The sequence below is a fragment of the Amia ocellicauda genome, chromosome 2, assembly GCF_036373705.1.
Source record: "Amia ocellicauda isolate fAmiCal2 chromosome 2, fAmiCal2.hap1, whole genome shotgun sequence".
Taxonomy (NCBI): domain Eukaryota; kingdom Metazoa; phylum Chordata; class Actinopteri; order Amiiformes; family Amiidae; genus Amia; species Amia ocellicauda.
Window position 1 is genome coordinate 2,553,118 of NC_089851.1, and position 12,410 is coordinate 2,565,527.

Sequence of the window (12,410 nt, forward strand, 5' to 3'; positions counted from 1 at the left end):
CCTCCCCGTCTCTCCCTCTCCACTCCCTCACCCTGTGCGATGGTCTTGCGCAGCTCCAGGAGGCTGCGGAAGCTGAGCGAAGCCACGTGCGGTTTGCCCCAGCGCTCCGTCTCCTCCTCCACATCCTCCTCGAACTTGATCCAGCGGGCCGTCTCCTTCCACTGCATCTCCTGGTTCTTGTCCATGATCAGCTCGTTGAGCTCCACAAACACCTGCCCGAGCGCCCGGACACACACGGAGACATGGAGAGGGACATAGAGACACACGGAGAGACAGAGACACAAAGCCATCTCAGTGCATATTTAACCCATCGTAATTGATCACTGACAGACTTCTACACCTCCTTCAGCCTTGAACACTCATCTTGAGAAACAAACTCTCAGTCCCTTGATTAGAACTGAAGACACACAGACACGGAGACAGAGACAGACAGAGACACAGTTACAGTCACACATGCAGACACATACACAGACTGAGATGGTCACAGAGACGCACACACACACAGTCACACACAAAGAAAACAACAGCAGCCACAACAAAAACAAACAACTCAATTTTCTTTCTGAAACTCATCCCCGTTTGAGCATCTGAATTATTAATCCTGCAAAAGCCCCAGAGCAACAGACAGAGTAAAGCACAGCCAGCCAGCGCTTAACCAACAAATCACACAATCTAGCCGGCGCAGTCGGGCAGCCCTGCCCTCACAGGAGACTCTCGCATCGCGGGGACACCTGTGGCTGCGATGCATTGCCTCCTGCGATCCTCAGACCGACATATAGACTGGGGCCACACTGACAGGCCTGGGCCCCACAGATCAGGAAGCTAGAGACCGAGACCCGACCAGAATAAAAACCCCTTCTCACCTTCTGCGGTCTGGCGACGTGCCCGGTGATGTCCAGCAGAACCATGGTGGACAGACAGACGGGACGCAAAGATGGATGGATGTGCAGGCGGACGGACCGAGGGGACCAGAGAGAGAGGGAGGCGTGGGGTCGGCCGGAGTGGAGCTGAACTGAGCTCAGAGAGGAGCTCCCAAGATACCCCCGGGCTCTCAGGAGCAGAGGCGGGCCCCTCTTGTCCCTGCTTGTGTCGGGCTCGGTGCAATATTAATAAATCATCCTGCCCACCCCTTGCCCTGCCTCCGATGGAGACGAATTCTGCAGGCTGGGTGTCTCGTTACTCGTCTTTATATATTCTGTCTTTTTTCTTTCTTCCCCTCGTGAAAGGAAAGAAGTTGGTCATTCATTTTTAATTGCCCTCGTGCTCTCTCTCTCTCTCTCTCTCTCTCTCTGAGACAGAACAAGGGCACACAGCGGGCTGCCAACAGAGGGCGAGGACAACACCTGTGTTATTTATCCATCCGTTAGTCTATCCATCCATCTGTGCATCCATCCATCTCAGTATTCACCCACCTTATCCAGCTCTGTGTCAATCCATTAAATTTGATCACTTAAGGCTGAAGCTTTACAGTGTGAAAGTCACTGCAAACTTATTTTTTAAATCTTGATATATAGCAAAAATGTATTTTTGGGGGAAATAACCATCATACAGCCAAACAATTCCAACAGGAAATCGAATCAAATTAAAAAAAAAGTCCCACAATGCAACATGACTACTGTGGTTTATAGGGACTAGAATATGGCTTCTGGTAATAAATGAAACCATGATGAATACATAATAATAATAATAATAATAATAATAATAATAATAATAATAATAATAATAATTATTATTATTATTATTATTATTAATAGTATGTAGGGGCTGTGCTCTGGTGACCTTTGCCTCCTGACCTCTAATGTGCCCTCTCACCTCATGGGGGGTGCGGTCCAGTTTGCGGATGCGGGTGCTGGGCTCCTTGTGGTCCTTGCTGATGTGGACCACCTGTCCCTTGGCGCTCTTCCTGACCAGGTGTCTGCGCACGCCGGGGACATCCTCGAACCTGTGGCCTGAGCAAGAGCGAGATGGAGGAGGACACACTTTAAAAATGTCTTATTGTCAATTTATTTTTATACAAATAAACACAAGATACGCAAACTCATTGTGAGACAGAACCGCGACCAAATCACAGCTTTCCCACTAAAACTGAAATAAATGAAATCGTCCGAGGATGAAAGCCGCCCAGTGTGGGTTTGCCTCTCCTCTGTGGCACTGTTATGTGCAGCCTGGCACAGCACAGCGGCGCTAGGGGTCCCGCGGTCAGGGATACAGCTAGTGTCACCTCTTCTGGCGTGTGAAGACGCCTGAGAGAGAGAGAGAGAGAACAAGGTGGGCACTGTGAGGGGGCAGAGTCTGTGGCAGCGAGGTAAGACGACTCCCGCAGGCGGGTGATGGCAGATGAGCTGCTTTTCTCACACAGTCTCAGTCCCCCACCCCACACACTTGTAGGCACTCATGCACGCTCTCTCTCTCTCGATCTCTCTCACACACACACAATTAGACAGAGAGAGTGGGTGAGATAGGGAAATAGGAAGATGGGTAAATAGGAAGAAAAATAATTTCCAGCGAATTTCTAAGAATTTCTAAGTTAGAAACACAAACTGTGGATTTAGGGGGAGGGGTCTTACGAGCACAGCCTAAGAGAGGGGCGGGAAAGAGGAAGGCAGAGGAGGGGGATTGGGGAGACACTGGCACTGTCGGCTACAGACCCTGCCAACCCACCCCACCCCCTTCAACAGAGCACGGTAAAGAGTGACGCAGCTCAAAATGTAACTAAATGAAGTCGGAGGCGGGACACTGCCCGACACTGACAACAACAAACACCGCCAATACAACCAAAAACCACAACCAACCTCCCCACGCCATGGTGTCTCCGCTGGATCGCCACAGCCGGATCACTACAGCCGCTCGTTCTCGGGGTCGAGACGTGGAGCACAGCGCCCACGTCACCTGGGCATGCAGCGACCCTCCGCCCGTCTCTCTCCCTCGCACTCCCCGTTCCCTACCTCCCTCAGGGGGTCTGCAGCACTCCTCTGTGTCAGTGCGGGGCCCCCCCTCCCCGTTTGTGTCCGTACCCGTCTGTCTGTGACTCAGCAGGGGTGCTTGGACCAGAACCCAGTTGAGAACATGGAGCTGGATCGGGGGGGGGGGTTTACAGCACTACAAAGCTTCCCAGGCATCTACCCCCCCCAGAACACAAACACGGCCCAGAGCAAGGAAGAAAATAAAAAAGGAAAACCTGGCAGGATCCTGCCTTGCACTCCAATTGTGCCGAGCGTCGGCCATGTTCCAGACCGAGCCCAGGTCCGCACGGCTTCCCGACGCCTCACTGAACTCCGGCTCGCATCAGAGATGAACTCCAAGGGGAAGAGAGACTCCTTCCTCCTCCAACCAGCGTCCACCAGTGTGTCCCACTCCCAGCTCTTCCCCTGCAGCACCCTTCCAGGGTATCGTGATTGGGGTGAGGTGCACCGGGTCCAAGGCAGAAGCAAGTGAATCGGGTCCAGGAGTCTCTGTCCCCTCTGGGCAGTTCCACAGGGCTGGGATGCACAGAGCCGAGTGCTCGGGCGCTGGGATGTGCCGGTGCCTGGCGGGGGAGGCGGGGGAGGTGGAGGGGACAGTGATGTGATAATTCCCCTTGTTGAGCGGCCGCCAGCTCCTTGCCGACTTTCCCAGGCCGATCTCCTCTCGCTGCGCAAATTGATCAGGACCGAGGGAAGGATCATGAACAACCCTCCCTGACCCCAAACTGCAGCCCAGTGCTGGCGAGGTGGGGTGAGGGTGGGAAGGTGGGCAGGGAAAACTAAGCAAGAAGGATCACTTCCACAGTGTGCAAAAAAATATTTTACGAAAAGGACTGCTCTTTCACGCTGAGGTTACAACACCAAGCACAAACCGGAGCAGACTCAAACACCTGTAGATCCAGTTTGCAGAACCCTGCACAGATGACCACACAGAACTCTGACAATTCTGACACCCAGGTGCAAGAGAGAGTGGGGTAAAAACTAAATAAAGCTAAAACAATATGCATTTTGTCTCCTTTTGTCCATAGTGCTCATTTTAATCTGGCAGAGTTCTGTTATGGTTTTGCTTGGAGGGGCTGTATTTCTATGAACCTAACAGAGTGAAAGTACAGAGATGCCTCATACAACCTGGGCTTCATTGAGAGAGGGAGACTGTGGGGAGTACAGGGCAAGACAGAGAGAGATGGAAAGATCGAGAGAGAGACTGAGTGATAGGGAGGCACAGAAATACGTTTCCCTGGGTAAGCGACATCTGCTAGGAAATAAATAACAATAAAAAATTAAATTAAATGTAAAAAGGTGAAGATTGGAAACCCGGAGAGTGCAGCTCTCTTTGTGCGTCCAGTTCAGTCTTTCCTTTACCAGCCCTGTCCCTGCAGGTTATGGCACTCTTGTGGGCACAGGCATCGACTGATGTATTTGCCGTTTAAACATGCCAAACCAAACAAACACCATTCCAGCAGACTCTCCGTACAGCTGGCGACCATGATAAACGTTTCAAACCGTGCCCTAGAACCGTAATGGTGAACGTAAATAAAACAAACAACTTCTCTCCCCCTTTTCATCCATCCCTTCTCCTTCCCTTTCCCTGGCTCCTCTTCCTTCTCCCCATCCCCTCTTCCCTGGTACCTTTCTCCCTGACCCCTCTGTCCTCTCCCTCCAACCCCCTTCCCTCTCCCCTCTTTCTCCCCCACATCTTTTTCTTCTCCCCTCCCCCCTCCCCCAGCCTCCCCACACTCACTCTTGATACCGTCCAGGTCGGAGGAGGCCAGGGTCTGTGCCTCGCTCTCGTCCGTGGGGATCCTCTGGTACTTGGCCTCCTCTGCGCCCGTCATGCTGCCGATGCGCCGCCGCTCCTGCAGGTCGTAGTTCCGGGCGCCGGGCTGGGTCTTCGAGGGAGTGGCCCGGGTGGAGGCGCCGGACGGGCTGGGACTCGCCGGGCCGGTGACCGAACTGCTGCTACCTTTCCTTCTCTCCTCCGGTGCTGAGCGGGCTGCTCCTCCGCGCGCCGCCACTGCGTCCCTCTCGCTACGGGACAGGGAGATGGGGGGGCAGATTAAATACCCGTGCCTGCGAGCACACACGCCTGTAATTACAGAGCGCCACCGCCCTGGCACCGTCTGGACACCGCCTGCCTCAGCACGGCCTCCCACACCCCCGTCTCTCCCCGACAGCCGGACAGCCAGAGTCAGTCAAATCCCAAATCAGTAACAGTAACAGTGAGTTAGTAAATCGGTAAATCAATCAGAGAGTCAGTCTGTCTACAGGTCTATAGGTTTGCACTTAATTGCCCCGCAGGTGCTCAGTCTGAGCCACAACAGCACCTGTCAATCTCCCAGATCATTAGTGCCCCTGGAGGCACCCGGCTGCGAACGGGGCGCGTTAATGTCGGGATTCGGTTTGGTTTTCGTGCGTCACCGTTTCTTTTTCTCCCTTGAGTGTTCTACTCTCCTCAGGCTCTAACGGGTCAGACACCTCTCCTCACACAAGTTCATATTTCTAATAATGACCCTGTACATCTAACTTACTTCTGGTCTACATTGTCTGGCTGTAAAGCGCTCTGCCACCATTTCTTCAGGAATGGGGCCATAATGGATACAGTCCGACTGATAGAGTGATGGAGCCGTCCGACACAATAAGAGCACCTGATCTGACTCATTGTTTTGGTCCTGAGCTACTTTGGGCCTGATTACTGTCCTGCTGTGGAGAAAATACACCCTTTGAGTCATGAGTCAGCAGTGAGGAGCTGTGGGGGGAGGGGGTATGTGAGCAGCGGTCAGTGGTGCTGGTGGTGTGGGCAGCTGGCGGGCCACAGTCACAGGGAGGGTAGTGCCAACCTGCAATCTGTGTGTGTGTGTGTACCCACTCTCTCTCTCTCTATCTTCCCAATACTGGCTCTGTAAACACTGGTACAGGACTAGCCCCAGGTCAGTCCAGTCCAGCCCAGCCCAGTTCAGCACATACACCCACAGTCCCCCACAGGACAGAGAGAGAAGGTGGTGCAGACTGTGGAAAGTCCTTTGAGCCTGTGCCCATCACAATCAGCTGCCTGTAAACATGAGAGCTGAGCTGATGATGCTGGCGTCTGACTGTAACCTGCCAGAGCACAGTGTGTCGACACCCCCCCCCCACACCGCCAAATCTGTCCGTCTGCATCCAGCCTAAACACAGACGCTGCGTTCCTCAGAGCGATTTAAACCCGTGTAATTTAAAACAAAAACACAAAAAAAGATTATGGGGGGAATTGGGAAGGGTTCGTTAACCCAGGCAATTAACCGCTCTTAGACTTCCAAGAATAGCCCGTAAATTTTGAGCTTATCAGAGAAGTAAAAAAAGAAATGTCTCGTTACACACACACACACACACACACTGCCTGCTCGATCCGCAGCACCGTGCTGGGGGAGACGCGTCTCGTGATCCCAGGTCAGGATTAGGACAGGAGCTGAGGAGGTGTGTGTGTGTATATATAACTGTGAGAGGTGCAGGCAGTTGGAGGGGAGCTGTGTGTGTGAGAGTGGGGTAGGGGGAGGGAGCAGGGGTGGATAGGCACTAGATGCGAGAACTCGAGTCGCCACTCTCTTTTTCCAGCACAAAAATAATTTACGATTTAATAAAGAACAAATCCAAAACAAAGTTTAAAAAAGAAAATCCCCCTCCATTGGAACACACTGCGATGACTTCATGACTGCTGCCCTGAGTAATTACTGTCATCCCCCAGATATAGGACATTAAACTGGCTTCTATGATTCAACCCCAGGTCCCCCCCACCAACCTCTGATGAGATGGTATAAACCCCTTTCCCTCTGCCCACATGCACAGAGAGAGAGAGAGAGAGAAAGAGAAAGAGAGATTGAGAGTGAGAGGGAGATGATAGGTGGCTCAGCAGATACAATCTTGGCATTACAGACTATTCAAAGGTACATAGATAATATTCAGTTGTGGGCGACACCTGGCAGATGAAATTCAATGTGGACAAGTGCAAGGTATTACATGCAGGTAACAAAAATGTCCACTATAATTACACTATGGGAGGAACAGAACTAGATGAAGTAACTCATGAGAAAGACCTAGGAGTCTATGTGGACTCCTCACTTTCTCCATCCAAACAGTGTGGGGAAGCAATAAAAAAGGCAAACAGAATGCTAGGGTATATTGTCAAAAGTGTAGAATTGAGCACAAGGGCAGTGATGTTCAGACTGTACAATGCACTAGTTAGAGCTCATCTGGATACTGTGGACAGTTCTGGGCTCCACACTTCAAGAAAGATATCGCTGCTCTAGAGGCAGTTCAGAGGAGAGCAACCAGACTTATTCCAGGTCTGAAGGGAAAGTCCTACTGAGAGACTGAGGAACTGAACCTTTTCACCCTGGAACAGAGGGGACTAGGTGGGGACTTGATCCAAGTCTTCAAAATCATGAAAGGCATCGACCACATCAAACCAGAGGAGCTTTTCCAGATCAGCAGGGACACACGCACCCGGGACACAAATGGAAATTGGGCTTCAAGGCATTCAAGACAGAAAACAGAAGACACTTCTTCACACAGAGAGGCGTCACAATCTGAACAAACTCCCCAGCGATGTGGCTGAAGAGACAATTTGGGAACATTCAAAAACAGACTGGATAGGATCCTTGATCACTTAGATAGTAATGGACACCAAACGAGCACGATGGGGTGAATGGCCACCTCTCGATTGTACACTTTATGAGAGGGAGAGATAAATGTCACCCGTCTGTGAAAGGGGTGGGATATGGTATCAATTCGCTCTACTGTGATGGACTCACTCGGTAGGTGTGGCGTCCTCAGCCTGGCGGCCCACAATCTCCAGGGCGGAGACGGGCACAATGTCCAATTTGCGGGGGGGTGCCTGGCCACCTGTCCTCCGGTGGGCAGCGTCCGGTAAGAAGGCATCGTCGTCTGAAACGAAAAACTGTGGGGAGAGGGCGGTGAGAGCAGGTCAGGGAGAAGGACACGTGCAATCCATTCATATTTCAGCATTTGGTAAATAAATAAACCAGTCATTAGGCAGGGAGGAGAAGGAAATAGAGACTGGAGTAAAATTGGTATATAAACACAGTAGCCTGTGCCGTACCTGCACCCCCTCGCCCTGTGGGAGGGCCTCGAGGTCGCTGTCAGCGGTCGGGGTGGGCCGCTCTCCATTGGAGGGGCTGCAGGAGTCCTCCTCCTCGTCCTCGTCCTCCTCTTCCCCTTCCTCAATGGTGGGGGCGCCAGTGTTGCCGCTGTCCCCCCCGGCCGCCCTCCTGTGGCCTCCTCCCCTCCTTTTCTTGCCGCTCTTCTTCTTGCGCCCATCCAAGGGCAGATGGGTGGACAGGGGGTGGTGGATGTGGTGGGAGGAGTGGCGGTGGTCTGGAGGGAGAGAGAGAAAGCCTGTTCAGGTGAGCCATCCTGAGCTCCTCCAATCATGATAGATCTGCTCAGACTCTGAGGGCCACACCAGGGGAGAGTAGACTGAAGACTGGCGCTCCAGCCGACCAATGAGAAATCACTCTGAATTAAGACTGAATTAAAACAGCAGTTGTGGCAGAGTTGGGTGGCAAGAGACTGACACTCTAGTGGTCCAATGGAAAAGAGCCCAGACTGACGCCCCAGCAGGCCAATGAGAAGCAGAGACGCTCACACTCGAAATCCTCCTCATTGTAGCTGCGGTGCAGGTCGTCGGGGACGCGGGGGGTGGGCTGCAGGATGTGCTCGAAACGCTCCACCCCCAGGGCCTTGTTCAGGTCGGCCTCCTCCTCTACTTCATGCTCCCGGGGGCTGCGAGGGGACAGCGGGTCTCCCTCCGGCTGGGGAAGGAGAGAGGGAGAGAGAGATTGATTCTTAAATTCTTATAGTGATTTTCTTACATTAAACACATAATGTTGCTTATGTTACAGTGCAGGGTGATGTTTTGTATTCATCAGACCTTTTCGGTCACTCATACAATGAAAACAAATCGGTCTGTTCCTCCTTGTTTAGGCCCCCGCACACAGGGGAGAAATTGTCCTCAACGCCAAGCCCGGTGCCACAGTTCACTGATTAAAGTGTAGTCACAGCCGGAGAGGTTTCTCTGGAGACAGACACACCTCTCGCCTCTTTCCAAATCGTCCGCTGTGCGAGTCAGTGGTGGACACTTTGTCCAAATGGGGACACAGAATCCTACACTTTCACTGCAGAGAGCACAAGCAAACGGAAAACCGGTTAACTGAAGAATAAAAATCACCCCCATCACTCCAGCATCGAAATGAAATGAGACGCATGCAGGGTGAGGTGTGGACACAAGGGGGAGACATTGTCACAGCTACATCTCAACCCTGCTGTGAAGAAACCCGAGTGCCTTGCAACGATGCAATGCAAGAAATAAAAAATAAAAAACACACAAACTATCAATGGTAAGTCGGCTACTTTCCCCAAAACAAACACCACTGATTACACGGCACAGCTGGAGGAACCAGGACCTCCTACAATGTGATTGGTTTCCCTTGGCGAATCCACAGTGCAGCAGTCAAATCTGTCAGCTCCAGCAAATCAGCGCCTGGCACAGGGCTGTGAGAGGGGACAGCAGGAGCTCGGGGGGGAGAGAGGCAGGGCTGTTGGGTAGTAATTCCACTGCCAGCCCCCTATCCCCTGACCTTCCCCTCCTTAGAGAGACCAACACTCCTTTTCTGGAGCATCTTCTAGACCAGAGCGTACACTGGAACAAATATTTGTGACGTAGTTTGACTGCCCAGCGCTGTGACTGACCCACACACGCCATTCCAAGGGGTCTCTCACAGCTGTGCTAGTCGTCTACACTCCAAATGTGCTTACAGTGCATTGTCTTTACAGTGCGTTCACAACCGCAAAGATCAGGACCCGAGATGCTGAGAAGCGGGTCAGAACCCAGGTTAGTGCCCCAGTGGGGGCTCTGGGGAGACGCATATGGCCGAGCTCCCGGGGGCCACACTGATCTGCAGCCTCCTGCACAGTACACAAGTGCAACGATAGCTAAGGAATAAATATCATTATAAAAGATCGATCAAAGTGGGAAAACTCTCTGGAAAATCTTCAGGAAAGACCACAGCCTGTGGGTGGAGCCCCTGACACTTTCCCAGGGCAAAACAGTGAGGCATCAGCCTCATTCTATACTACAAAAAGAAATAAACACAGACAGAGAGATAACATGAGCACAAGACCACAGACACTGACTACTTTCAGAAGTTTCCGCTGACAAACGCGCAGCCGATAGACGAGAGGAGAGAATTTTCCGACAAGGTCAAACAAATGTATCTAATCACACAGAGGAATAACAAATAAAGGGCACGTCTGTTGGCGTGTGGCGGCATCGCACACTTGGCAGCCACACCTGGAGCCCCAAGCCCTTCAGTAAGACCATCTCCCCTGCCCCGTGAGCGAGTCGGGGTCCACGTGAGATTCACATCAGGTTCGCAGTGAAAGGCTGGGATCTGTCACCTTGAGCTTGGGCTCCCAGGCACCCCGGGGGGGTAAGACTATGCCAAGGTTTGATGCGTGGCAACAGGTAGCCGCATCGTATCCCAGAAGAAAGCTCCCTCCTGCCTCACACGAGAACCACATCAATACACATAAATCTCACTTCTCCGAGGCGTGGGGGCATCGCACACTTGTCCTCTTCTGAAGGTCAGTGCCCAGCCTGTGGGACTTCCCTGTGGACCGAACCCAAAAGACTTACCAAACTCATCCGGCCAGCAGAGTGGACAGTGCTCAGTGGTCAGTGGAGCGGGGGGCTCCTCTGTGCCGTGGCGGTGGTCAGAGTCTGCCTGGCTGCCCTGTGTGTTCGTGTCTGCGGTTTTAACACACCAAACCCTGCTCTGCACCACACCGAGGGTCTCGTGACGCCGTAATCAGTGTGTTATCTGCCACACACCGCAGCCGCCGTGCACCTGAGCACTGATTACAGGTTCGCAGGGAACTGAACCTCGGCTCCACGACACACCGATTTTTTTGAAATGTTATATTAATTCTGTATTTCCCCCCTCCTCTCTCTCCCTCTCCCTCTCCTTTCTCTTGGTGTTGTCTTGAGGACAAACCTGTAAGGTCACAGTCTTAAGAGCGGCTCGCACAATAGAGCCCATTCATTTTTCCCCTTGTAAATATTGACCAAGGAGGGTTCTCTCTCTCTCTTGTGCGCTCTATAAGCTTCCTAGATAAAGCTACAGAGGCCAACCTCAGCAGCTCCCACCTGACGCAGAGAAGACGTTTCGTTCCCTCTGCTTTGACACATGCATTAAACCAGGAAATAAACTGTGAAAAACAGAGTGCTTCTCACTGCAGCTTCACCTCTTAGGAAACTCCAGTATGTGTGCACGTGTGTGTATAAGTAATTACACATTACAAACATTGAACAGACTTCACAAGGATAGCTTCATCCCTTGCTCTCATTAATGTAACATATTATAATTGCTACAACAATGTCTCTCACACTCTCTCTCAGCGTGTGCTTTTTGACAGCCAAAGCAAACACAGCGCTGGAGAGAGAGAGATTTAACCTCTACAGAGAAACCTTTCTTTTCATGACAAAACAAGGGAACAAATGCACAGGGAGGGGTGTTTACAGAGCACAATTATAAAGTTATATATAAAATAAAGTTTTCTGCTGGCTGCTCAGAGACTTTATCAATGACAGCAGCTTTTCCTCAAACTGGTTCGGCTTACTCTGTTCTGTTTTTGTATTATTTTTTATTTTCCCCCCCTCTGCTTATCACCCGTCCCCTGCTTCCTCTCCTTTCCATGTCACAATGGAAAACCATCATCTCATCTCCAGTCTCCCCCGGGCTTTACTAGCCTGTCTCGGACTAACCCCCCAATCTATTAGTTATAAATGAAGCTTATTGTATTTATTATTGTTGTTACGATGATGATGTTTGTTCCTAAGGGCTACTGGGTTTTAACCCTTTCTGATCAGGATTCGAAGGAATAATTTTAAATCTGTTCTACCATCTCTGTGTCCCCTCCCCTCTGGAGTAGAGATGACATTCTGCATCACTGCCCCTCTGCCCAGCCCCCTCTCGGTGTCTGCTCCTCCAGGAGGGAAAGGGTTAAACTCCACACAGTGAACTCCGCAGTGTTAATGGCCAAAGGTGGTGGTGGGGGTGGGGGGTGACTGGACCTTTGTTCCTGTTGTAACGAATGTGTAACTCAACAACACTTTCACCAGGGTCAGTAGGGTATCCGTGCATCTTTCTGCTCTCTCTCTATCCCTATGCCTGTCTCTCTAGTCCGTTCACTGCCTGCCCACCCACCTCTCTCTCTCTCTCTCTCTCCCTCGCCCCTCCTCTCTCTCACAATGTCTCTGGGCTGTGGGCCAAGTCAGACAGGCATGGCACGGAGCCAGCAGGCGGGCGGGACACAGGGTGAGCAGTTTTGTGTCGAGTGTTTGGTTAAGCTAAGACGACAAGAGTGCCAGAGAATCTCAGAGTAGAGAGACAGGGT

The 12,410-nt window shown here is 51.7% G+C and overlaps 1 protein-coding gene across 5 annotated transcripts in view; it reads right to left on the bottom strand.

Moving 5' to 3' along the window:
• slc4a2a (solute carrier family 4 member 2a) overlaps nucleotides 1-12,410 on the bottom strand; it is a 69,359-nt gene that overhangs the window by 8,601 nt on the left and 48,348 nt on the right. For 4 of the 5 annotated variants that reach the window (XM_066716214.1, XM_066716216.1, XM_066716215.1 and 1 more), the window contains 6 exons: nucleotides 8,602-8,767; nucleotides 8,056-8,330; nucleotides 7,748-7,893; nucleotides 4,705-4,991; nucleotides 1,813-1,949; nucleotides 32-212 (listed from right to left, as the gene is read on the bottom strand). In XM_066716214.1, coding sequence (XP_066572311.1) covers nucleotides 32-212; nucleotides 1,813-1,949; nucleotides 4,705-4,991; nucleotides 7,748-7,893; nucleotides 8,056-8,330; nucleotides 8,602-8,767 — 1,192 coding nt within the window. Of the gene's footprint in view, nucleotides 1-31; nucleotides 213-1,812; nucleotides 1,950-4,704; nucleotides 4,992-7,747; nucleotides 7,894-8,055; nucleotides 8,331-8,601; nucleotides 8,768-10,650; nucleotides 10,766-12,410 lie in introns of those variants that run through there. The other variant, XM_066716218.1, reaches the window with a different exon arrangement.